This window comes from Corapipo altera, unplaced genomic scaffold, assembly GCF_003945725.1.
Source record: "Corapipo altera isolate COAL_440 unplaced genomic scaffold, ASM394572v1 48b, whole genome shotgun sequence".
NCBI lineage: Eukaryota > Metazoa > Chordata > Aves > Passeriformes > Pipridae > Corapipo > Corapipo altera.
Genome location: NW_020884884.1, coordinates 2,723,474 through 2,749,987, shown reverse-complemented (window position 1 = coordinate 2,749,987; position 26,514 = coordinate 2,723,474). Strand labels below are relative to the sequence as shown.

At 36.5% G+C, this 26,514-nt stretch overlaps 1 protein-coding gene across 1 annotated transcript in view; it reads right to left on the bottom strand.

Moving 5' to 3' along the window:
• Positions 1-11,858: 11,858 nt before the first annotated feature.
• Positions 11,859-26,514, bottom strand: part of GPATCH2 (G-patch domain containing 2) — a 120,145-nt gene continuing 105,489 nt past the window's right edge. Inside the window, exons 9-10 of the mRNA XM_027641581.1 lie at positions 24,345-24,427; positions 11,859-12,114 (exon numbers count right to left, since the gene is read on the bottom strand). Of these exons, the coding sequence (XP_027497382.1) occupies positions 11,945-12,114; positions 24,345-24,427 (253 nt within the window). The 3' untranslated portion in view covers positions 11,859-11,944. The remainder of the gene's footprint in view (positions 12,115-24,344; positions 24,428-26,514) is intronic.

Here is a 26,514-nt window from a genome sequence, read left to right as displayed (position 1 = left end):
GCTGCTATATTGCACATCTGTCACTGCTGTGCAGACAATTACTTGCGGAGTGGAAAAAAAATCTGCTGCTTGTTTCTCGTGTAGTTGTTAAAGGGTGTAATGGAGAAACACAAGAGCGTGAAAGCAGCAACAGGAAAGCTTCTCAGCCTTCTCCCTCCTTTTGTATAGATATATTTGGAAATTAAAACATTTGAAAACATCCATGGTCTGTGGTGTGCAGTCTGAACTGTGACAATTAAGCCCATATCTTAAGACATTCTACAGCTACATTACAGGTGCAAGTTGCAAAATTTGTGTATTTTAACTACTAACTGCTCTGAAAATCTGTCTCTCTAAATTGCTCCATTGCTCTGTAACACACAGGGGTAAGGTTATCAGACACCATCACTGCAAGATGATAAACACAACACGCAAGACTGGTGAGAATAGAACTGCTGAAAGCACTACTTTTCATGCTACATTTCTCAAATATCTCTTAAAATTAATATGAAAAAATGTTTAATTGTAAAATATTCACAAATTTTAGACAGAGAGGTGATCCAACTATCATTAATAACTGTTCTAAACCAAGTAGGTAAAATGATTGCCAGAGGTCCAAAGCAGAGGTGGCCAGCAAGCCTGCGCTTGGTTCTGGAGGGAATGAGAAACAGGACATGGGACCACTCAATGGAAATATTAAAACTACCCAGGTAAGGCCTCATAATAAGATTAATCAAAGTTGACAAAGCAATCCCTAAAGTCACAAACTTCAACCACACCCATTATTAAACATTTAAAGTAAGTTCATTGTATAAAGTAGTGACAAAACATAAGTTTACCTATGAAATGGGTTTAATATTTTAATCATTAAATCAGCACACAGAATGGTGAAAACATCAGCAAGTGCTGTTCCAAACATTTCTGTTGGCAGGAGAATCCTGGCACACTAATCTGCTGCTGGTTTACAAGCTTTTTCCCTGTGGTTTAGGAGGTTACGTGACTCATGTGCCAACCAAAGGATGCACCTGGTTCCAGGTTCAATTCTGTAAAGCCTAAACTTTCAGAAGTTTTAACTTAAAACTTATGTTTCATCAATTAATAATTTCAATTTAAAGTAATTAAGTGAATTAATAAAATAAAACATTACCTTCACTGTTCTTTTTCCTCTGGCACAGGAACACCAGACACAAACGGATGATGATGTCTTCCAGGTAAAAACTTTGCAAAATAATACACAAACAGAAGCGGTGGCTTTCAGCAAAACATATGTATTATGTGAAACTCAAAGAAGATTATACAGGCCAAGATCACAAGGCCTTATCTGAGGTCTAAACCAACACAAAAATTTAAATCCATTTCTAAGGAAGATGTGTTGATACCAGTTTGCAGAATGTCATCTCAACAGTGAAAAAGCAGTGGTGGGCAGTCCTGGAGGAAAGGTCCATAGTGGGGAAAAACAGGTATCTGAGAGCAGGATGACAAAAAAATATCTCATGTTCTGCAGGAAAATTTAAGAATCATCAAGGAACACTCTTCTGCGGCACTGTGGGCAGTGCCTGGATGATTTATGCTATCTGACAACTCAAAGGCAGAAGACAACTCTAATTTGCTGATAAAAAGGTAAAAAAGTGGCAAGAGTAGACCACGCTCTTGGCAGCTAGTGGCACTCTCTTGCTGGAGAAACTGCGATATACTTAAAAATGTCAGGTGTGTAATATGTCTGTGCTTAGTGGGACATCAGCAGGAACTTCTGTGATTTACTTGCCAGCTGATTACATTAGGGGCTAAATAAAATAGCATTTAATGCCAGTTGGTTGAAAAAACCACTATCAAAACATGAACACTTTCAGGAAAACTTCTGGTAAAAATAAAGATTTTGTGACTTTGAACTGATATCTTAAAAACAAAAAAGTTTACAAAGTTGGGATAAATCAAGACACAGTTAGAACATATTCTATTTATCAAAATTAACAGTGACAAGAAAGTGACCACTTGCATCACTGCAGAACAGATTTTAATACTGACTTGGACTGGTTGTGAAAAATGGGTGAAAAATGCTGCAGAATGAAAAAAAACCTCATTCACACAAGCAGCTCCTCCTGCCTGATCATCAGGCAAAATGCCTGTGGCACCAGGCTGGCCACTTAAAAAGACACTGCCAATTCAATGCTACCTTTGAAAACTCCTGTTTCAGGTAACATCCCAATTGATAAAATCTAGAAGGAAGAATATCTTGATTTCTGGGGGACTGTGACCTCACACGCTGGATGCTGCCAAACAGGGTCAGACTTTAAGTTTTCCTTTTTGTTTCTGCATTCCTTTACCACATACATGACCTAAAGACAGTTGTGAATTTTGTGCTCACTTGTAAGCATCTTCTCTCACAAATATTCTGAGCCCACCACAGGCTCAGGACCACATTGTATCTCCAGCAGTCAAAGAGAAGAATGGCTGACTAGGAGCAGCCACGAAATTTTCACCAAGATCTTACAAAATTTCCTCTTCCACCTGCCTTTGTGACCCTAAATTTTTCTTTCACTTCATCAGTATTTACAGAGAGAAACAGCTGCTGAATGCTGCCCCACACGAACAAAAGGAGAGCTTTCATTCATTGTGCACTTCAGAAAATGCCTTTTACCCAGGGAAATTTCTTCAGACTATTTATCTCTACAGGTATTTTTCAGAAACAATTAGGATCACAAAGGTAGTACATAAAATGTCACAGAATTTTTCTCTGGCTTGAAAAATAATTATCAGCTTATTTGCATTGTTAAACGTTAATTAGCTATGAATGGTAATTTTTTTTAACACTGTAATACTTCAATTTCTCATTACAAAATAATTTCAGCTCTATTAATTAGTTCTAACAGTAACTCATAGTAATGGATGACACCTTAAGTGAGCTATTAAATGCACTTTACCACTGATTAGGAAGAAGACAACTAAAAAACCTGGTTGGGTTTACATAAAGACAGAAAATGAAACAATACATTGCAGATTTATTGACTTTCATGGAAGCAACACACCCCCTTTAAGTAAGGCAGGTTCAGTAGAAACAGAGGTTTGGTCACACTTCTATGAAGTTTATGAGGTGACCATTTAACAAATGGCCTAGTATTTAACTTTTGTTTTCATGATTTTATGTATGACCTTGTATAGATCTACATCCCTATTCATGCACATGTGTTTGTGTAGACACAACAGGCAAATAACTGAATTTCTCAACTGCACAGTAAACCTCATTTTTTTCTTTTCATCTCTTTTCTTTTCCTTTTTTTCATTTTTTTTTAGGTTAGCCTTTTTGATTCACCAGGTCCAAAGACAGCACAGGGATGTGGTTGTGGCCAAAAATATCCAAAGATCACTATCCTGGATGGTGACAAAAATCACTACAGGATACTTCCCTTGCTATGACATTGTAACCTTTTTGTTGTGGTCCAGTACAACTAGTCTTGTTGTGATCTCTGTCTCAAACCACTGCCTAAAAATATGCATCTGTAACTTATCCTGCATGCCAAGTGTATGAACCTCACAGGTGAACCAGATGCTGTGTTCCAGAGTAAAATGGCAGCCTGTGTCAGGATCAAAACCCCACGGCACCCGCTACAAACTCCATGATCAGCATGTATGACCCTTCTGGGAAGTCCAAACCTGCACTTACCGGGACATTACTAATAAAGTCTCAGAAACTAAGATGTGTTGACCCTTCTTTAAACCTGAAGTGATGATCCCATGGGAGCCAATGTGCCACTGGTCTGCAGGGTGAGAGGTCACAGACTTCTCGGCAAAACAGCAGCTTGTGGGGCTGCAGCAGGTCAAGAACCATCACAACCCAAATGTCTCACGGCAAGGACAACCGATGCTTTTAACTTGCAGTGACAAGTAACACAGTTACTGCTGGGAGCAGAGAAAGTTGCTGTGGATGCTGTCCTTTATGGGACATTCCAACAGTTCCAAAAGGAGTTGAGAAGCAAGAAGGTATTGTTAAAAACCTTCTTTGTTGAGCTGGTGCTCCTTGCTGCATACCTGGAGTCTCTGGACCTGTCCAGCTTGCAGCTCCCCAGCAAGAAGCCTGGGCAGTCCTGCCTTCCCAGCCTCCCTCCTCCTGAACTGGAAGCATGGAAACTGCTGCTGCAAGGGCAGCCTCCAATGATTGACCTATACTAGAACTACAAAAGCCACAAAGTGATTTCAAGTTTTCTATTTGCTTGCTCTGCAATGGGGAACATGGAAGTTTGGAGAAACTTTGGGAGACCTTCTCTGCAGGGTCTGAAGCCAGAAGGTTTCAGGGGCCTCAAATTGCCAAGGCTTCCAGGTTCTTCAATTTTCCATGAAGGAGACTGACTGTGAGTAGTCGGCCTATGGAGGGGGACTGGTAAAGCCAGAACTGAAGACTGAGGTAATCTGGCATCTCAATAACATGTGGAATGCACTATGTCTTGGCCACAGTTTATCGGAAAAGGCACAATTCCACAAACCACAAATTTTGCTGAATAAACATTATCTGACAAAATTTTTTTTACTTTTTGGATGAATATAGAGTCTAGATCTCAGATGAGAATACCTTGATTCTAAGGAGTGGATCTTTTCCCTTTGAAGTCATGAGTTTGGTTGACTGTAGCACAAATTTGGACTTTATTCTATTAAAGGCAAGACAGACAGGGAGTCACCATCAGAGGCAGCCTATCCAGTGCAAAGTGCCTCTACTACCAGCTCTCCAGAAGTCCTGAGTAGCATTCATTCATGGCCCTGGATGTTTAAAAGGGACCCCAGCTATGGGAAGAATACTTCTAATGTTACCAATAATCAAGTGTAACAGGTAAGCATCAGATCCTCAGACTACAGCTTCCAGGTCTGATCCCCTACACCATTTCTCCACGAACCTTTACTATGGAAGACTCTATGCCTACTGAGAAAACTGCAGGTAGGTACAATGCAGAGGCTGAAAGGTCATTTTCTCTATTCCAACACTTTTGCAAATGGCATCATTCCTGTCCAGATTTCTTGTTCTACTGAATTCCTGGCCAAGAGCTACTGTTTAGCAGCTGACCTATCTTTATGGGCAATGGGTAGAAACTGCTTAAATTTAGTTAGTAAGAACTGTAATTCACATGCTTACTGACAAAAGAAGATGAAAACTTACACATTACAGTGAGTGTAAAGGCAACCAGGTGTTACTTATTATTTACATCACATTAGGAAAACTTTTAAAATCATTACTGATTCACTCTCAAAATCTCTTATTTCAGTAATAAGGCATACCAGGGCACATAAAAAAGAAATCTGTAACAGATATTGTTCTTTCAGATAGTGAAAACTACTTGAGTTTAATCTAAATTAACACAGTATCACTAGTATTCTTGTTCAACAACTTTTTACATCTTGTATTTAGATATGTATGATTTATGTTGTAGATCATATCTGTTACTACCAGAAATGTGAGGGCCAGCACCACATGTACTGAGAGTTTGGCATCTAGAAAATTTTAGATAAATACTGCACTTCCTTCACAAATGGTAGAACATCTAGATGTTTGAGGTAACCTGGAACCTTTTGAAAAAAATAAAACAACACGTGGAATTCAAACTCCATTCTCAGGACTTGAAAGCAAAGGCACAAAATTGAAAATTTGCATAGCTGCAAATGCAACTGGAAAAATTCTTGTGCCTTCCACCATAGTATTCTGTAAGAAAATGGCCAAGTTTGTTCAAGAGAGGAAGCAATGAGACTATGGTGAACAGCAGTAAGGGTCTTCAAAGAAATCAAGGAGATAAATGCAGAAACTTTTTATGGGAGGGAAACCTAGCACCTGTTTTTGTCCTGATTCTTCAAAGAAGAATTTGTCTCAATTCTTCAAAGAACCTCCTTGCACCACTTAAATTGACCTTACAGGACAATAAGTTAAAACAACATTATAGGTAATTTCCTAGGAAGGGAATGAAAAAAATCCCAGCTCATTACAACAGAAAACAAAACTCATGAAAATGGAGAAGGAGGGAGCAATCTGAGGTCCAGCACCAACAACACAAGATGCTTGAGAAGAAGATGGAGAAAATCTGAGAGTGGCCAAGTGTAGAATAAGCTGACTCATGGAGAAAGTTTGAAGGATTCAAAGTGGCAGATGCATGGTAGATACTTACCTCAGGTATTAAAACTCCCAACATTCTTCAAAGGTGGGTTGCCAAACACTGACACCTTTTTTGTAAATTAGAGACAATATTACTTGGAACATTTACATTTTCCATCTGTGCAATTCTGATGCATGTTTTGCCTTACCCATCTGCCCCCAAATTTAAGATTTCAAATTTCTCATTATATCACAGCTCCAGAAGTTCTCTTCCATCATCTACAGTTCTTACTATTCTGCTATATCCTTTTTGATTTGGAAAAAGGTTAGTTTTCTCTTCTCTTTTTTCTTGTTACTTTGCGGGAATGAAAGACTACACAACACCTACAGAATCAACTACCTGATACTAAACTGAACCTGGTATAAATGGTGCCTTGTTTTGAACTGTGCAAAATCAAGACATTCCAGGCTGAAATGGCACCCTGACTCCCCCCACTGCTGGGATGCATCACGTTGGGTACTGGAAGGATAGACAGACTGACATTAACCTTGAGCTAACCTGTACATTACAGCAGCCAAACAGGTGTTCTAAAAGCGCTCAATGCTAAAGATGGGCCAGCATGATCCCACAAACGGGCAGTTGAAAGGACAAAGAAATTTCAGGTTTTCAGTGCCAAAATTTCTTACAATAACTGAGGAAGCCAACACTAGGCCATTCGGGAAACTGGTCTAGGAAGGTCCTGGAAAAGCAACTTCCATAGACTAGTAGAAATGACAGAAAATCTTGAGTGGCATCACTTAGCACATACGAGAGATTACACTTTAAGAGAGAAAACACTGGGTATTACCACTTAAAAACATATAGAGGGTTGGAGCTTTTCAGAATAATGGACAAGTATTAAGGATGAAAGACAACACTATGGACAAGGCACAATTAAATTGAACATATCTGTGATCAAATATTCTGAAAGATATTTTAATAAGCTCACATATTTAATCAGGGTAAATATATTACAATAACACATACATCCCTCAGAGACTAATGTCTTATAGTAATAGTTTTAGAAGTTGAACTCCTCAATACTTAAATCACAGCAATGTTATAAACAGTCAGGCCAAAATCACAACTTTCTATAGATGCAATATCTCCTATTAATTTAAACCATTTTTCACAGCTGGTAATAACAAACACAGTTCTCATTGGTGCAGGAGGTCAAGTTTACAGAATCTCAGTGATTTTCAGCCTTTTACTTAAAGGCTGAAATATTCAAATACAAGCAACACAGCTCCAAGGTCAAAATACCGCCAATATCTGTTTTACTGTCGGACAGAAGAGAATTGTAAGAAGCCCAAATATTTCCACTAGAGTTACCTACTACCAGTCAATCAGGAAACTTCCATTGCTTTTTTAAAGCTTTCCACAATAACTAAAAGCACACTTAAAATGTTTGTTGATAGTTCTACTCAACAAACTCTCTTACAGCTTTATAGATACATCTTTTATAAATTTATGCCGGTAAAGTTTCTACATTGGTTTTTTTTAAGCAAAAACCCCAAGAAGCAGAACATCCATGCTGAAATTGCTGCAACTCCTCCAAGACTTTTTGCAGTACAGAGAGGTCACTGAAGTAAAAAATAAACCCCCTCTCTCAAATACTGTAACTGTGAAAAAACCCCACTTCACCACAATGAAACCTTTTCTAGGGAGAATTCAAAGCAAAAGCACATGACAATCTTTAAAAATGCCATTTTCTCATTTAACATTTCATATTAACTTTATAACTGGACAACTGGTTGATAAAGAAGTAATTCAGACTGTGTTTTTTTCAGACTGAACGCACAGGCTGCCCTTAGGAATGGGACTCTATGGTGGGCAACGTGGTTATGCAATTGCTGTGTGCTAAATACTACCCCACTGCTCCTAAAAACTCTGCTAGGGATGGAAGTCCAATTAAAAAGTTTCTTGACTTTAGAGGGGAGGAATTCCCACTTCTGATAGGGTAAGGGAAAGTAAAACAAAGGATGTGTGAGTTTTCCTTGGAGGACCATTTTTGGAGAATTGTTTGAAGAGAAAGCACAAGGCCTTGTCACAGTTATCAAAGCATACACATACTTAAGGAGTGAGAAGAACTTCTGTTCAAATGTCTTAGAATACCATAAGAAAGATACTGCAAACATCTTAAATGAGGTATTTCCTGACATCGTGGTGTCACCTCTTCAGCTGGATAATAATAACCTAGAAAAGAAGTACTGGTGAAAAGGTATCTATAAGGTAGTGTAATAGCTTTAGCATAATATGCATCTGCTTGGTAGATGATACTACCCACCTCAATTATATTTTCAGAAACAGCATGTTTTTGTACTCACCTGTGCAGTAACAACACAGTTTAAAGAAAAGAACATACAAAACTCATGAAGAATGGAGTCTATTTATTTTATTTCATCTTGCATTTGTGTTGTCAAAGCAAAGCATTCTATACATATTATTTAGCTATTTACTGCCACTCTACACCCATTATTGACCTAATTGCAGAAAGACAAATGCAGGGACAAACTTGTTAAAATGGGTATATTGATAATGCTTCTCTGATTTCAACAAATATTTATTTAGAAATAAGATACTGCTCATGGGTTTCTTTTATTAACAGTTAATGGCTCAATTCACAGAACTTTTGAGACACCATGGAACATGTAGCAAAACACAATGCAATAATAGGCAATGTCTCTTCACTAAACATTCTTCAGAGGAAGAATATTACGGTAACAGCTGAGCTACTAAATGGAAAGAATCTGGCAAGTGATGGATGGTAACTTTTAGATACAAGATGATCCCATATTTATTTATGTAGGCAAAACCCCTTCAGTGTCACAGACATAAAAGAATTACTATCTGGAAGTACCTGTATGTATTTTAAAATAATGTGAGCCAGCTTTATAGCAGGTATCATAGTATGATTGCAAGTCGGACATAGGAAAGATCTGAAGAAAAAACCAGTAAATCCAAGTACTTCGACCTGTTTCAAAGCCAGCTAACATTGCAATGGCCATAAAAAAGGAAAAAAACCCTACAATTAACTTTTGTTTTGTTTCTTAACACTAGTTTTAACTGTGCGAAATCACACTGCTGGAGCATCTTTAAAACCACTCCTGTGAGATGTGGAAAAGTGAAAATGAAATGATAGTTTGAGTCAGAATGGAAATTTTACTGCACAAAAAATAACTCAAAACACTACAATAAAATATATTAATCACTTAGTTCTACAGCTTCTCACAGATAAAGTGTACTGTCAGCTGTGGTATCTATTGATAATACCTGAGGAAAACAAAGTGTATCTATCTCTATATCAAAATCAGTTTGACTAATCTTAATGTCTAATAGCTTCTCACTAATAGAGTGATTTAAAACAAAAAGTTGTAAGATTTTCAATCTGACTAAATAGTTCTTCCATTATGACTGTTTACTAGACTGGCTATATCTGTATGAACAGATGAAAAAAGAGTTGAATAGGCTAAAGATATTTTCCCTCAAAATATATCTATTATTTCCCTCTTATCTTTTAAAAACAGGAAACATTTACAAGTACTTTTGGAGCTGCAGACTTATTTCTTGAGGAACTACTGCTATGACAAATTGCACAGAAATACTTCAAAGTGTTATATGTGTCATACTTAGAACTTCCAGCCCAAGATATGCAGGTGTTGTAACCAAAGCAAAATAACTGAATTTTAACATGGAATGAGTATTTCTTTACAGTTTTGCAAACAGAACCACAACAAACAGATCTTGGAAGATTCACTTTCCCAATTCAAACATTGAAAATTATTTTAACAGATTTTTGATTGTGGTGTACAATACAAAGAGGTCATTAGAATTTGCTTGCTCTCGGTAGCACATGGCACTGACAGAACAGGTGCAGGCCACATAAATGCATTATTGGAAATAATACTTATACAAGTGGGCACCTCTGCCAGCTGCAGAATTCCAGACTGTCGGCCCTTTGTGGCCTTGAAATTCTTTGAATATGGAATGTATTTAACCCAGTTCAGTTGTGCAAGAAATATTTGAAGTGGCAAACTCACATAATATTGTGCCCCAAAACCTTCTGTTAAAAAGTGTATGTGTTGTTGTATAAATCCCAAGTCTGTTTAAAATTTCTTCAAAAAAGTCAAACCGTACAATCACAAAAAGTATTTAAACAGCAAAAAAGTCTTTCTAAAACTTAGAGAACATGTGCATTGTGCATTTAACTATCATAAAAACAACATCAGACACTAATTTTTCACTCTACACTATGGTGCATGGTAAAACAACGTTCCCAAACTGACAGTTATCACAGTGGAAAGTATGAACATTTCTTTTAAGGAAATTAATTTCTATAATGCTGCTATTCATAATTTTCTTGCTGCTATTTCCTGGAAAAATGGGTAAAGCTGAGAGAAAAAAAAAGTAATAAAAACATGTCTTAAAGTTAATCACTGTCTTTCAGAGTCACATGAATGAAGTAGTGCTCTTTTTATCCTAAAGAAGTATCTTTGCAAGCATCCAGAACTAAGTATTTTTCTCTGCAGTTTGGGAGCTGAGGAAGGGAGAGATCCTCCTCCTGGAGCAAAAAAAAGACTGGAGAATCAAATCCTGTTTCCTCCGCAGTCAGGGTAAATATTGCCAGCTACTACAGGCATGGGTGGTAAGAGGAGCAGGATTTTCTTCTTAGTCCATCATAACAAAAGTTTCCTTCAACCCTATCATTTACTTTTAAAGTGGAATTTGTTTTATCCTGCAGACTAATAAGTACCCTAGGAGCTTGATTGGTTGGTGCTTAATGAAATTGCTTCTGCTGACATTAGATACATTAGGATACTGATTAAAACACTTAATGATCCCTCTTGATTTTAAATTGCTAGCTTAGATTTGTGAGATGCCATCAAAGTATCTTTTTCCTTCCTTTCCTCCATCCTAATCCTGCTTCTCCTTGCCCTTTTTCTGTTCATGATCCTTAAAGGTTGTGGCTCATTGGCAACAGCATGGTCACAAACCAAACCATGTTGAACACTGCATTGTTTAAAATATGCCAAACCCCACAATACAGACACTGAAATACAATTGCTCAAACTATTCCTAAATGTGGCAACACTGAGAATTATTAATATAAAGGGAAATCCAAAGTCAGAGTAAACTTTTACTTTTTAAAATATTTTCTGAGAAAAGATAATCCTGTAAATGTAAAAACAAGTATAAAAGCATTACTTTTGAGCTTGAATGTGGAAGACAGTAATACATTGGTGGAAAATGATGCTGGAATGGTATTTCTCTGACAACAAAGCTGTTTTTCATGCTCTTATACAAAATTGCATACCATATCACCTTCCAGTGGGAAAAGTGTATATCTTATGGGCATAATGACAGCTTATCCTCAAATACTGTTAAACACGACAAATACCAGGTTTGGAAACTTTGCCTGAAGAGGGGAAAACCACAATAGCTGTAAAAAGTTCCACTTTCCTTGACAAATGTTATCAAGGCTCTTGAGATGAAATTGTACTTACAAAACAAAACTAAAACTTGCTGTGTCAAAAGCTTCTAGGAAAAAAAGTGAATAAACTTAATTTTATGCTTAATATAAACCTTAAGACCACAGAAAATAAAAAAGTAGAAGTTTTTGTACATTTTAGCACCATTGTAAAGTTAGATTCGAATGCCGGTTCTGCCACTGTGGCTGTACCTTGCAGCTGGTGTAGCCAGTGTGAAGCTCATTGACTTCAGCGGTCTTTGAGAGAAAAATCACTGCATTTGCCCATCACAACAAATAATATATTTTTTTTCCTTTTTCTTTTTTTTTTTTTTTATTTTTAAAATAATTTTGAGCTTTATTTTTCTTGGGCAGCCGGAGTGCATTTCTGTCAGCTAAATCCAAGTCCGAGTCCTTTTGGTCTCTGGATGGCTCTTATGGGCTCTGCTATCCCTTTGCCGTCTGGTCCAAGGCCCGTGCCTGGGGTCCAGCCCATACTCTGAAGCATTCTGTTTCCAATGTTGTTTTCTGGGATTGGTTGGGTGTTTTCTCCTACAAACCCTGAGATTAAAGAAACACAGCATTAATCAGCGCTGCCTGCCATGAGGAGAAGAGTAGGATAATCTCCCATAAAGCTTTAAACCTTCTTATTCTCCTAATTCATCTAACAGGTTGCTAGAACAGGCTGTCTTTGCACATGTTGACCTCTTGACTGCATATGATTCTAAATAATAAAGTCTTATGCTTTATTTTTAATTTATGGAAGACTCATTCAGTTTTTAAGTATGACAAGTTTTGGCACAGATCTTTTATATTCCACTACGGTGGATGTTACATCAGCCTCAAAGAACGTAAATCACCTGCACAAGTCTACCAATACACTGGTAAAATTACCTGAATTTCTAGTCCTATACAGCTATTAAGGAGAAACACATCATACTAACACGAACATCATTCCATTCTTAGCAATATTTATTGATGCTTAAGATCTCCTTCAAGAAAACCCAATAAAGAAGTTCTGATTAAACCATTACAGCTGTTACAGAAACAGTACAGACAAGTGGTCATCTACTGTGAAATTCAGCTATATTTTTACTCAGTTTCTCTTTTACTCAACATTGTGAGATTTGATACATCCAAGTCTACTTTTGGTATTTTCAATGTTTTTAAGTGCTGTTTACACACACTCTTCTCTCCACAGCATCGAGATATTTGAGAAAAGCTGCACACATACTTCAGAAAAGAGTGTCAGCAAGAGTTAGTGTAACTGATTTATTTTTTTAATAACAGGTTCTTTTTTTCTCCATAAATGCATCATAAAAAAAAAGTGAGGTGAACATAACAAAGCTCTTTCTTCCCCTTCATCCAAGTCCTCAAACCACAGTTTGGAGATGATGCGTGGATAAGCCTTCCCATCTAAAACTATCTTGCATGAAGGATACAAATGATACTTATTTCAAGAATCTGCATTAAAACTTATCAAGTTCCACCATGCAAACAACTTTAAAAAGGGATGACGTTGTTGAACTAACACAAACAGTTGCATGTAGGCAGCTGGATTTTGTTTTCAGCATTATTCAACATCTCCCTTCCTCTGACAACAGAACAAAAAACCCCTTCCGTGTTCTCAGCTTCCAAAACTACCTGTTTATTTATCTACCTATTTATTCTGGCCTGCTAATTTTTGAAAAATACTGTAGACTAGGTTTTGGGTTTTTGAAGACTATAATGTCTTCAGTCAAGAATTTACCATTGACAAGCATCTGGCTTTTCATTATATTAACTTACTAAACAAGAACACAAGAAAAGTTGAACACGAGCTTCTGAAAAGCCTAATTTATCAAACACTCACACACAAAAAGCAAAGCCCCCCAGTGGAAACCGCATACACAGACAGAAATTAAAAACAAGAGGTGCACATTAAAAACCTCATGATGATTGTGATGATGAACTTGCAGTACTCCAGCATTATCCACTATAGATTTGTTCATATTCAGTAAAACACTGGCTACATAAAAGGCAGACAGCTTTCCACTATCTCAGTTCCTGAGTCAAAGAAAAAAGGGAGTGCATTGAGGGAAGGCATCCTTTAATACTGGTTTGAAGCTATGCTTAATGCTAGGCTTAAAATAAAGGCTTTTAAGTCAGCAGCCTCAAGTCCCTGAGAGGGTTCCTCTTGAACTGACCAGCACAAAATTCAATGTCCAAGACTTCCTTTCTTTTCAGGCCCCCACAGGCAGAGACAATTTTTATACAGACGAGTCCCTGGCACTGCCTGGCATACACAACACAGGCTTTGTAACCTTCCTAGTTCCTTTGCAATTTTCGAACTCAGAGAAAAGGGAAAGAAAAAAGGGTACGGTTCAACAAAAGTTCTGGTAAACCTCACAGGTAAAATCCTGGAAGTTTTGGTCCGGTTTTAGTGAGAAGGGATGATAAGAAACAAAGCATCATTCCAGTAAATGTCTGTGGAACAATTAAGGGGGAAACTTAAAGGGGAAGAAAGATCCAACAGATCCGCTAAGCAGGAAAGAGTGTATTTCATGCCATCTAAAAACTGGAAACATTAAACCACTCATAATGCTGCCTAGGCAAAGGCAGCAATGCTGCTGGAACGGTATGCAAGGCATAGACTGACACCATGTAAACAGTTTTTTTGTTAGTCTATTAGGGGAAAAAATCTACAGACCTTTTCCTGTAACAGATGTACCTTTCTGTATGAATTTCAATTCACAAGACAGCCAGAGAGGAACCTCACAAAGAAGATATATGAAAGAACAATCTGTACCCTGACATGTTATTTAGTAAACTGCTGTTTCTATTTTTGATACCTTTTGAAGTAGTTCAATTTTTTTTTTTTTTGTGACAGGATAATTGGAATAATTTGTTTTTGAAGACATTTAAGTACTTCTAGAATGTACACTGTAACTATTTCCCCCTCCACTGTACATACTTTTCTATCTCCTGTTAAAAGCTGAAGCTCTCCCTCAGAGTTCTGTTTTACTCTTGTATGGTACCATATTAAAAAAAAAAAAAAAAAAGAAAAAGAAAGAGAAGAGAAAAGAGAATAGAAACCACAATAAACTTGGCTTCACAATCCACTTTTGAGCAAAGAGTCAAACAACATACACTGTCCAAAGAACAATGTGTTTGAAGGCTTTGTATTGTGGCAAGAATAAGGCAAAACCATACCCCCAACCATTTTGCCTATATTACTAATTGACTAATTACTCCTTCTTGTAAATGAGGTGAATATGGATAGCTCTTATTTGAATTGTGAAAAATATTTAACATATGCAGACCATTCTTTTGCAGTATAGTCAGTTGCTATATAAGTACTATCTATATCTGTCTTTAATATTCCTCAAATTTTCACCCATCATTTGAAAAATTTATCTGTAATGCAATATATTTTACTTAAATCCAAAGAATATGGATAGTGGTATTGCCCCCTTCCTCCATTTCATGAGCAATCAGCAACTGGGGAAAAAAAAAAACATTTGCATTGCTGATTGACTGCATGACGGGAGAGAGCTCTTAAAAATCATGCTACACTCTGTGCTATTCCCCTGACCCCCATTCCTGTGCTTTGGGCTTTTATTTTCTAATTAAAAGCAGTAATTGTCCTTGCAATATTCATCTTCAAGTTCAGTTTTTAATTCATGCCTATGGCACTTCTTGGACCAGCCAGTAGGGCCTGTTAGAGAGAACGGTGCAAGCACAGTGGCCTTGAAAATGGTTGTGTTACCTCTGGGACGTGTTCAGTCTTGACCCACCCAGGAGCAAGAGCAAAATCAACCCACTGCGTCGTCCCACAAAAAATAACTATGCAAAATCAGATAAAAAAAAAAAAACTAGGAGGGACATTTTTCTAAGGTTATTGCTGTATGAGGTTTTCTGGGGTTCCAGGAGTTACAAAGAAGTCTCTGCACTAGTAATTTGCAGAAATCTGCTGTGCAGAGCCTTTTCTTTCTGTAGACTGAAAATGTTTTTAGCAACCGTAACAACTGGTTCCTGATCTATTAGATGAATGTTCTGCATGTAGAAGTGGCTGCCATTACACAAGCAAGGAGGAACAGTAACTTCTTTGAAAAGACAGCACTGTGAAATACCCTCACTTAACGCTCCTTCTTTTTGTAATACTGCCAATCGAAAATAAAAAAGGCCATCCTCAAACCTTTGTGTATATGAATAGATACACTTCAAGGTCTACATGTCTGATGCATATGACCTTACATACATGGGATATGAAACCTGTGAGGAGTAAGTGACAAAACTGGGAAGGGGAAAACAAAAAACTCATCACATTTGTTTAATTTTGGTATGATATTTATGATGGCATTACAGGTAGGTTTCAATGAAAAATAAAGGTATGTAATTTTTTCTTAACAGCTGTTGAGACAGGTATGTCCTGGTTAAACAGTACACTAGCATTCAGTGCCATACCCTTGATTTTACAGTGATTGCCATGAATTAATTTAATTCCATCTGTAAGCTAAAATCAGATCAGAGGTCTAATGCTGCTGCAGGCTTCACATCTGTTTAATCATTTTTGGATACAGCAGCTTGCAAAAGTTCAGCTTTTAAATTTGCTTCATGTTTAAGAAACAATGTTACACCAGTGTACAACATTCTCATCAGGAAACAAATGAGCGTATGAACAGTTTTCATCTGACAGATCCATTTTATTTGCAAAATGCTTCTAAAAATTAAAAGCTCAACATTTAAGTTATCATGCATTATAGAATAATAAAGGAACTGTGACCCCATAAACCACTATTGTGACAATATTTATTTGTATGGTCCAATTGCTGGATAAGACAAACACCAAGCATGTTTGGTTTATATTGGTCTGAATAAAATCAGAATACAGATAGGTTCAATCTTCAGATAACCCATTTTAAGAAAATGTGGTTTGGTTCCCCCCTCCCCAGCAGGAAGAAACAAATGAAGGCATAGTGAAGGAATTTCGTCTCTGGCACTGAACTATTTTTGATGTTAAGAAAACGGGTTTTTAAACAGCTCTGAGAAAATGACACTGTACATAAATATAGTCTTGCCCTTTCATCTTTCTTTTATATGATTAAGACTTGTGAGCAGAACAGCAATGCCTTCGCAGAGCATACCACAACTATTATTTCCTCTTCTATCGCTCCCAGCAGCCTTAAATCCTTTAAATCCTTTCCTAGAAGGATCTCTTTTTTGCTTGGGTAATTTTTGCAATACATGGCCTGCTAACCCTTACCCCCTACCCTGGATCTCACTTATGTCTATCACAGCAGAGTCAGTCTTTCTACCTCAAATCTTCCAAGGAGCATTGTGGATGGTAATTCACTTGCGTAATTGGCTCAAGAGATGAAAATCTTGTATCTGCCTCTCTTAGCCACTAATCTATCCAGCTGACTGCAAGCCTAATTGGCAGCTTGTTTAGTAATTTGGCTCCTAAAGTGTTGTATTGATGTTGGATAAACAGCCAATGGAAGAAGAAACGATACATGCTGCTTCTCTTTAAAAGCCAGTGCACTTTCTCCCTCATTTTCTGAAAGCATTTAATATTTCATCTATTCTTTTTCTTTTCTGACTCCTATCAGACAGATGAGCTCAGAACAGTAGGGATTGATCCTGATACACAAGACAATTTTACAAGGAATGCAATCAGAATAATATATTGCTGTAGTCTATCTTTTTATGCCAGCTCTAACTAGCAAAATGGGAATCAGACTGCCTAGATGTTTATGTTTTTAAAATAGTTTTGGATAATTGTGCAGACAGCATCAGAAGCACAGCCAACACCCATACGGTAATTTTAAAAATCAGTACCTGCAGTGGTTTTCAAAATTCAGTATACTATGGCTGTATACGTAAAAAAGAAAACACCCCCCCAAACTAAAACAACTCAGCTGTGAAAATGCTATGAAAATTTTTAGCAAATATTTGAGACTGCATTATTATACCAGACTTTTACACATCACTCACACTCAGCTATCTAAGACTGTCTGAAGAATAAGACTAGAAAGATTATAGTTCAGGTGAATCTGCTTGCATTGAATTTTATTCTAGCTAACAGAGAGATAAGAATAGCAGAGAGGACATAGCTACGATTTCAGCAGGTGCTGGAAACCTCCACATTTACCCTGCATCCATTTGTTAATATCTGCACTGCCACAGTTTCATTCCTACTGCCCTGATACAAGAGGTATTAAAGGAACAGTCACATAATTGTGGCCTGGGTGAATGTACTCTTTCTTGCAGCATAGACTCTAGATTTAAACCCATTTTCAACTCTCCTGAATATATAAACATGAATTCACACACCCATGAAAACTGAGACAGTGAATTTTAGGTACAACTGGTTGTCCAGTAACACAGATCACTTGGAATTGGAGTTGCAGGTGCTCTTCTCTTTCCATTCTTTATTGGACTACACTGTGTGGAGTTAAAACATCATGCCCATTCGGTCTTTACAACTACTAAAATTGGTTGGAAGAGTTGGTATCATTAGATTCCCATTTACCCCTCTGTAAGGGGAGTCTCTTGAATACCCAATACTGACTTTTCACTTGGGTCCAAAGGAGGTCAGTTATCTATGATGACAAAAACACTGTCACTGGATGGCACTTTGGAAGAAGCATTCTCACTGAGGAACATTTCAAAGTTCTGTTCAAACCCCTCAAAATTCAGCAAAATTGATCCCGTCTCATGTGCATTCCCTGACTTTTAGCGAAAGACTTGCAGCCTTACACTGAAACCCACAGGGAAAGGATTTAAATCACATTAATATTGTGGAGTAAGCTGGAGAGCACAGTTATTGTTAATTTCAGTAGAATGATGGAGGATTAAGCTGATTATTAGGACTATGCACATCACTGTAGCTCTATCTGACCCTAACTCAAGTTGGGATGGATTGACAGGATACTGGAGGTGAAGTTCCACTTCTATTTCCTGTTCTGTGTCTATGTGGTTGGAGCATTACCTTCAGTCAAATTATCTTAATTTAAAAACAAATATTAATTAATTAATCCTAGACAAATATATCTGCATATTTTTTACTATGGGCTAGGTAACCATTTGCCTATTTATTTATGCAAACAATGCTCACTGAGATCGCTCTGTCAGTAATGAAGGCATCAGAACATGAATCTTAGTTATTACATCAGCATTGGCAGTGTCAATATATAGGCTGAAAGGTAAACTCTTATAATCAATAAATCCATATTTCCTCTCGTTGTAGTGGAAATCCAAAGCAAAAATTTTCTTTGTGAAATCCAAAGTATGACAAGTATGTACAACAGGTTTTATCTAAAACTTTTACACCAATTGCAAAGCTTTTACAGTATAGACGGAAAACAGAAATCCAAACTTACCTGCACTGGAGACCTGATCAATGAATTTCATTTTCTGACATCCTAAACAGGTATTTTTATTTCTCTGAAGTGCCAAAAACCTTCTGCATAAAGCTTCGTTATTCAAAAAGTAAATTATATGCTAAAAAACCTTCAAGAAAAGTGATTTTTGCACAAGCTATACCAGGGACTATTTGCAGGAGTGCTCCCTATTCCCTCAGGAGGAAGAAAAACTACTCACCATCGACTGAGAGGTTGTTGTGGAGAGCTGGGACAGGTAATTATGTTGACTGAGGAAAAACTACACGTATTTCCCCCTTGCACATTTTAACTCCCAAACCACCTGTGGTTAGCAAAAGTCCTTTGGTATTACCAACCTGAAACAGACTGACAGAAATATCAGGTACTTCTTCCATTGGTTGAGTTCTAGGAAAACTGCATCAGCCCATCTAAAAGAGGTGATGGTTCTAAGAAACTGCAAATGAAATGGAGGTGGTTTGTCTCTGTGGGGAACCACTTTATGATGACACCTGGCAGAGAATGTGCAGAACTTGCAGAGCACATAAGTGCCCTTGAGAATGAGTCTCCCTACTGGCACCTCTGAGTTTCATTCAAAGCTATTCTCAAGGGTACAACTGTTTAATGAAACACACCTTTGGAAAGTGCAAAAAAATGCCTGGTTTAGCCTTTTTTTTGCAGAAATTTCCTCTGCATTAAGGATGCTCTCATTGGTGATATTCTCTGTTAAGCTAGTTTATGATTCTTGAAAGTGAAGTAAAAAAAAAAAAATCCATAAAATCATAGAATATCTCAAGTTGGAAAGGACCCAAGAGGATCATCAAGTTTAGCTCCCAGTGGAGGCAATTTGAATGCTTTCCACAACCACAAACAGCTATCTTAGGAAAGACTCCCAGAGTAATTTGGGGAATTATTTTTTAAGCTTTTACTTTTCAGAAGACAACAGCACTTAGAAAAGGCAGGTACAGTCATCTTCTATCAACCTGAACATTTCTTCTTGACTTTATATGGCTGCGCATACAGCCTGCAGAATATTGTCTTATCTCTAGATCACGAGAAAAACATCAGGAATTTTCCAGTATAAGCTTGGTTCTTGTTGCACTGTGGGTCTTCTAAGGGCTTGTTACTGAACTTTCTTTGTTATTCTGGTGCTGGTATGTAAGAGTCCCTGCCTGAACCAGTCACCTCAAGCTCAACATGAAAAGCCTTTTGCTTTGAAGGGACGGCAGTTTCCAATACTGCATGGCATTCTGCAGTCTTTTAATTTTGTAACTACTTTAGTCAGACAATATGATAGAAGAAACAAACAGAGAGAAGTCCCTAAAGTTTAATCTGTTGCAGAAACCAACCAAAGAAAAATGAGTGTCCATAGGCTGGATAACCAAGCAGGCATGATGTGTATACCAGAAAGGACTTCGGCAGTAAGGATAAGAAATGTCAAAATGCAATAAATTGGGAAAGTGTTCACAACACGTGTCAATGTTGTATTGAACCTGTGACAAGGGATTTCTGCATATGGAGCTGTACATTTAGCAGACAGCAAAGCAGTGAATCAAGCCAAAAAGAAAGTGGGCACATAATAGTTTATCTAGAGTTTCGGAAATTTACAGTCAGTTCATCCAAGTACCCAAAAATCTACCTTTCCTCTCCAACTATTTCACTAAATTGACCTTCACCACAAACTTAGCCTCAGCCACCTCTGTTATCACACCGTAATCACAATCTTTTTCAAATCATCATTTTGGTGCTGCAGATATTCAGGTCTGATTTTTAATCACTGACATATTAAGCATCAGCAAAATAGTTTGCTTAGCTGTTCCGCTGGCAATTTTTAAAAAGGAATGAAAACATGTACCCTTTTGATTACCTTGTTAAAGTGAGTCATGATGGCATTACAGCAGTGCTCAGTATTTCTGCTGTAATTAAGAATCTGTCATATTTTTCATTAAAACACATTCTTTAAAATGAGACTTTTAACTTGGTCATTTCAATCAGTACCAGCCTGAAGTGTAGCACGTGCATGCAACATGCCAACTAGATAAAGAAAATGACATCTGAAATTTGCTTTTGCAAAATGTAAATATTAAAGTGCCCATAACATTCACAGTAATTTATCTATTTTATATACACATTTTCTATATTTAAAGTACAAAATAGCTTTCTCTTTTTATAATTGGTTTTTGCAGGTTTTCAACACTGCTCCAAACTGTAAAGCACACAATGTGACATCAGAGTAAAAAGAATGTTTTGAAATAAAAATAAATGGTTATTGACAAGGCATACAAGTGAAACTTGACTTTTTTTGTTCTGAATCACCCTTTCTTCAAACTCTAAATGAAGTTACTAGCATCCCACAGATATAAAGCAGAATTTGATGATTTTTTCCAAAATTTAAGACTTAGAGGTTAGTTACTAAAAAAAATAAATATCTAAAAGATATCAAGGATTTAACATGAGATGATAAAAAGAAAAGCTTGTACAGAAGAAGATAGTCAATTGGAAAGGAACTGGGGTAAATGCATATTCGGTGTATGGCATCTAAAATTCTGTAGCACCTACTGGTTTGATATGAGACTTAAACTAAATAATCTAAGACTGAAATTACTGTAAATGTTCCCAATAAATGTGTTTCAAGTAGTAACAATACTTTGCAAAGAATGTCCTTTCTCTTGCATAAAAATGTTGTTGTTGTTGTTGTTGCTGTTTTGTTATTACTGACATTAAACTGGACCCAGTTCTGGTAGGGCTATTTCTATGACAATGGATTAGTTTGTCTAAGAGGTTTTTATAAAAACTTGAGAGCACTGTATTGCTGCAGTGGAATATATCAGGGTGTCACACGAAACAGCTCTACCTCTGGGGTAGTTGGAGGGTGCATAAGGTCATTGGGAATGACCTGGTCCTAGATGTGAACAGAATCACTGAAATAATATCTGTTTCATGGAAGAAGTTGTGCAAAAAAGTATTTAAGATGTCCAACACCTAATTCTTGAATTGTAGGAAGTAAACAATTTTTACTAGTATTGGGTTTCAGTTAATTAACTATGCAGGTTCAATAATACACAGATGGGATATATCAAACATCCACAAACCAGAAAATTTATCTTAGTTAAAAAAGACAGAATATGACACTACTGTCAGCTCCTAACCATCCATGGTTGTCTCCCATTTTATTCATTGCTTTTAACATATATTTTTTTCACCTTTACAAATGACATTTTTGAAACTATAAAATGCTCTGTGCTGCTCAAACTTTCTTGCTTCAATAGTTTCTCAATGCTGTACAAGTAAAGCTACATCCTTTGTTACTAATATACAAAAACCTATTGGTATGTGACTTTGACTGCAGGCTGAGAACAGGCTATAAATTTAGAAATCAATATCTAACTCTATCAATATTCATTTTATTTTTTCAATACAAAATACAAAGGTGAAAGAGCAGTAAATAAGTTGGAGTACTGAAATAAATTGGGTGTTCTTGTCACAATTAATAAATGTTTAACCAATCACACTGCTTGCTACAAAAGTCTATGGCTTTGTAAGGTGTCTGAAAGTAGCAGGTGCTACCCTTGTGATTCTCAAAACCAGGGAACGTTTCGATACCTCGTTAGGATCGCCAGTCATTCCCATCAGTACTACTGAAGTTAAATATATAAATGACCATTTTCAACACTGTGCATATTGCTACAAGAATTAATTTACCAAAGTAATTTTTTTCAAATGCAGATGACAATTTCAAAAATACTGTTATCAACACATTGGCTTGTATTAGGGGAAACTTTGCTGATTTGCCACTCATATAGCTGAAGAAAACACTTGCAGTTAATGATTAATTTACAGATAGCCTTTCAGGTTTCACTATGATGTTAAATATGGACAATTATTAGGAGAATGCTTTTTTTCATTTCCAACTTCTGTTCATGTAAACAACTTTTGTTCTTTCTTTAAAAAAATTAGTTCACAAATTTTTCTACATAAAATCTAGTCCTCCCATTCCTATATCTTAGCTAACTAAAACTACTGAAAGAAGAACAATCTCAATCCTTCTGCCCAGAACAAAATTGAAAATATTACCTTGAACTTGAAAAAAAAAAAGCACATTAGTTAAAAGTTACCTCATATGATACCTTTATCCACCATTATTCTCAGTGGCTCTTCACATAAAGGTAAACTTTGGGGTAAAACAATCTCTAAAATTGTGAATATATGGATTCATAACATTGAATGACCACATATTTGCCTTAGTATCAAAATATTGGCTTTGCAAAGTTACGCAGAGGAGCCAACTTGTAAAATAAAATTCTGAATGCTGAAAGCCCAAGGTAAAATGAATAATAAAATTAATTTCATGATACTTGATACCCTCTCAGCACAAAATGACATCCTCTAGTACTTGAAAGTTGTGAAGTGAAAATCACCTTGTAGAAATAATTATATTATTCTCTCTTCAGCCATTAAGTATTTTTCTTTCTCACTTCACATATGTTCAGAGTCTTAGAAGCTGACCCACAGATTCTCTTTTTTTCATACTGCTGCCACTAAGGTGCCTTTATAACATTTTTAATATTATTCCTGGTCTGTTTCTGCCACTGAGGTTTGAAGCGAAGAAGTTTCAGGAGAGAGAATTCAGTTGGAATACAAATATTAGGTTTCTCTAAAGACATCTACTTAAAATATATTTGAAGAATTCTATGTGTTGCAAATGTTGCTATAGTAATTTATACATGACTAGGACATGCAAACCAGATTTCCATACTAGCAATATATAAAAGATCTCACATGGGCAGACACACAAGCTAATCTTTCCAGTATGCACATATATAATTAACATAACAAACTGACGAGAGTCCTATAAATCACTGCTAAGTATTGAAAAAGTCATTTCGCAGCTGTGACATCAGCAAAATGCATCCAATGGTTGTGACCTTGCATCTGTAAAAATCTTTCACAAATGTGCTTGCAAGTGCTTCCTGTTTAATCTACAGCACTCATTTGAAAGCTGTGTTTCACAGACTTATCACCACATTTTCAATTGTTTGCCCAGGAATTCACATCCTATCTTTATTGTGCAGGGTATTTAGAGCACTCATATGCATTCCACACAGAAAAAAGATACCTTATGTCTCCTTCCTTGTAATGCTTGAAGAGACATAAGCAGTAATCTTTGCTGTCTCAGTACATGAAGAAAGACTTATTCTCTTTAAAGAAGTGCTGTGCTACAAAGGACTGGAAATTGGAAATGTTTGACGGAGAATGAAGAGACCCTATTTATTTCTTAATCTCTATTAATAAATAAAGACAGAACATTTCTGAAGTTATACGGGAAGTTACTGAATTTATCAAGCATTTCCTCAGGTCACTGACCTGCTGCTTTGTATTTAGAGATTTAACATCTTGTGGTTTGTGCTCTGTCCCAGGGAAATTGGTTACCTGTGGGTCCTGGCAGGGGAGCAGCTTTCCTTCTCCGCTTGATGTCTCCCATGCACAATGATCCCAAATGTACACTGGTTTGCCTGCAAGTAATTATAGGAGAAAACTATTAACAAAGGAAGAAAACTGCCACATAAATACACAGCTTGTATAATCTGAACCTATATCAAAGCATTCTCAACCAAGATGTAGCTGCACAGTCAAGCCACCAATCTTGTTTATATAGAAATATAATTATGTTTGTTGACAAGCACTCAGTATCTAAATGCAACATCATAAATTGTTACCAGAATGAATAAATATAAATATAAAGGGAATGCTTTTTAATTTTCAAAACTGGCAATCTTTCTAGCTCAACATAAAACAAAAACACTGTTGCTCCTGACAGGAAAATAGCTAAGATTAATTATCTAAAGAGATCACAATACTGTTTGTAGGTTATCAATTGGCTAGTAATGCTTGACTGTCAGAGCAGCATTTATTACATGGAAAATATTATCAATTTTTTTTAAAGGTAAGATGAAGAATGAATGAGAAAACATGAAACAGTAAAGTCTTCAAATGTGCATGAAATAAACTTGTAGCACAGCAATTTATCCTATTCTAATCCACTGCCAAATTGTGAGAATACTGTGGAAGCACTATCTGGTAGACTCCTTAAACAATTACAAGCTTACATTTGGAGACTGGAAATTGGTGGAGCTGCAGAGGATGGCAAACAAGCAAATCCCACACATTAAAGACAGCTGTTAGAAGTCAGGTACCACAGAAAAAGGCAAATGTGGAATTTTCGGATGATGAATTTTGGAACAGAATCTTGAAGGACAATTATAGTTAGTATTTTTCTTAAATAACGTACAGTGCCTGCAGAATTGAATATATGTACCTGACATTTTTTTTTGTAAGAACTAGAACAGAAGGGGGGAAAATGCAGTGATTTCTGAACTGCACAACTTTAATATGTTTCCATAAATGTTACTGAGAACAGTGTTTCTACCAACAGAAGTGTAGTGAATTTTGATAAAATTACAAGGTGAAAATTGCATCTGACAATCTACTGTAGCATAGTAACAATCTGTCACTCATGGGATCTGGTTTCAGCGTGGATATATGACTTACCCTTTACTGCATTTATAAACTTTTTAAAGCTGTGCTGCTTCTAAATGAATAACAAATGGTCATATAATGTTGAGAGACCTCAGATCTGCTCAATAATGTAAAAGATTGACAACAATGCCTTGATGAATAAGATGACAATGTACAACCCTCTGCATATTTTTTCTAAAAAGTTACAGTAAATTAACAAGTACCACAGTGCTTGTATTCAAGTAATAAAATATTCCAAGAAACTCAAGTTTCACAGAGAAGTTCACTAGCTTCACTTAGAGTGAACCCCTATTTCAACACTTATTTCTCACTGTTTTTAAGATAGATGTTTTCCTTGTAATTCTAAGCTGAAATTGTATCCTATTTTAACATTTGGAAACTGAACACAGTTGAAATAAGAAATCAATAAGTGTAACCCTTTCATAACTGATTGTATGGTAAATTAATACCTAAATTCAAAAGGGGGAAAAATTATTAGACAAAAAACATTTCAGATGTTTGATTATCAATAGATCAGTATTTAACATTGGAATCAAACATGCAGGATAAGTTGTGTGATAAATTATATGTTCTACAGTGCGCAATTCTTGTTTTCTGAATGAAAAAGGGGGAAAGTCTTCAGAAATACAAGTAGGATGAAAGATAAAAATTAATAAAGTCAGGCAATTGAACCTGAAGACCTGAGCCACAGCAGTAACAGTGAGCAGCGTTTGAGTTATTTTACCAGAATTGATTATCTGTTACACTACATTGAGATATCTAGATTATTGATCTGTAAGATTATGGTACTGGGGTCTCCCCACTTTTCCTCCAGGCACAGGGAATGGAGTTGCAACAAATAACACTAAGTAAGGACTACTTTGTTATTGTTGTCACCCTTCATGTAGAACATAGCAGTTACTTTTTAATTTAAAATCAATGAATGTCTGAAAGGCAGCCTTGTTCCTTCAGCATAAATGAATCATTCGCCTTTGCTGAGCACAACAACCCAATCACCAGCCAAGGTGAGAATGGGTATTTCTTTGTTGTCGTTGAAAATTCTGTACACTAAAAATAAATAACA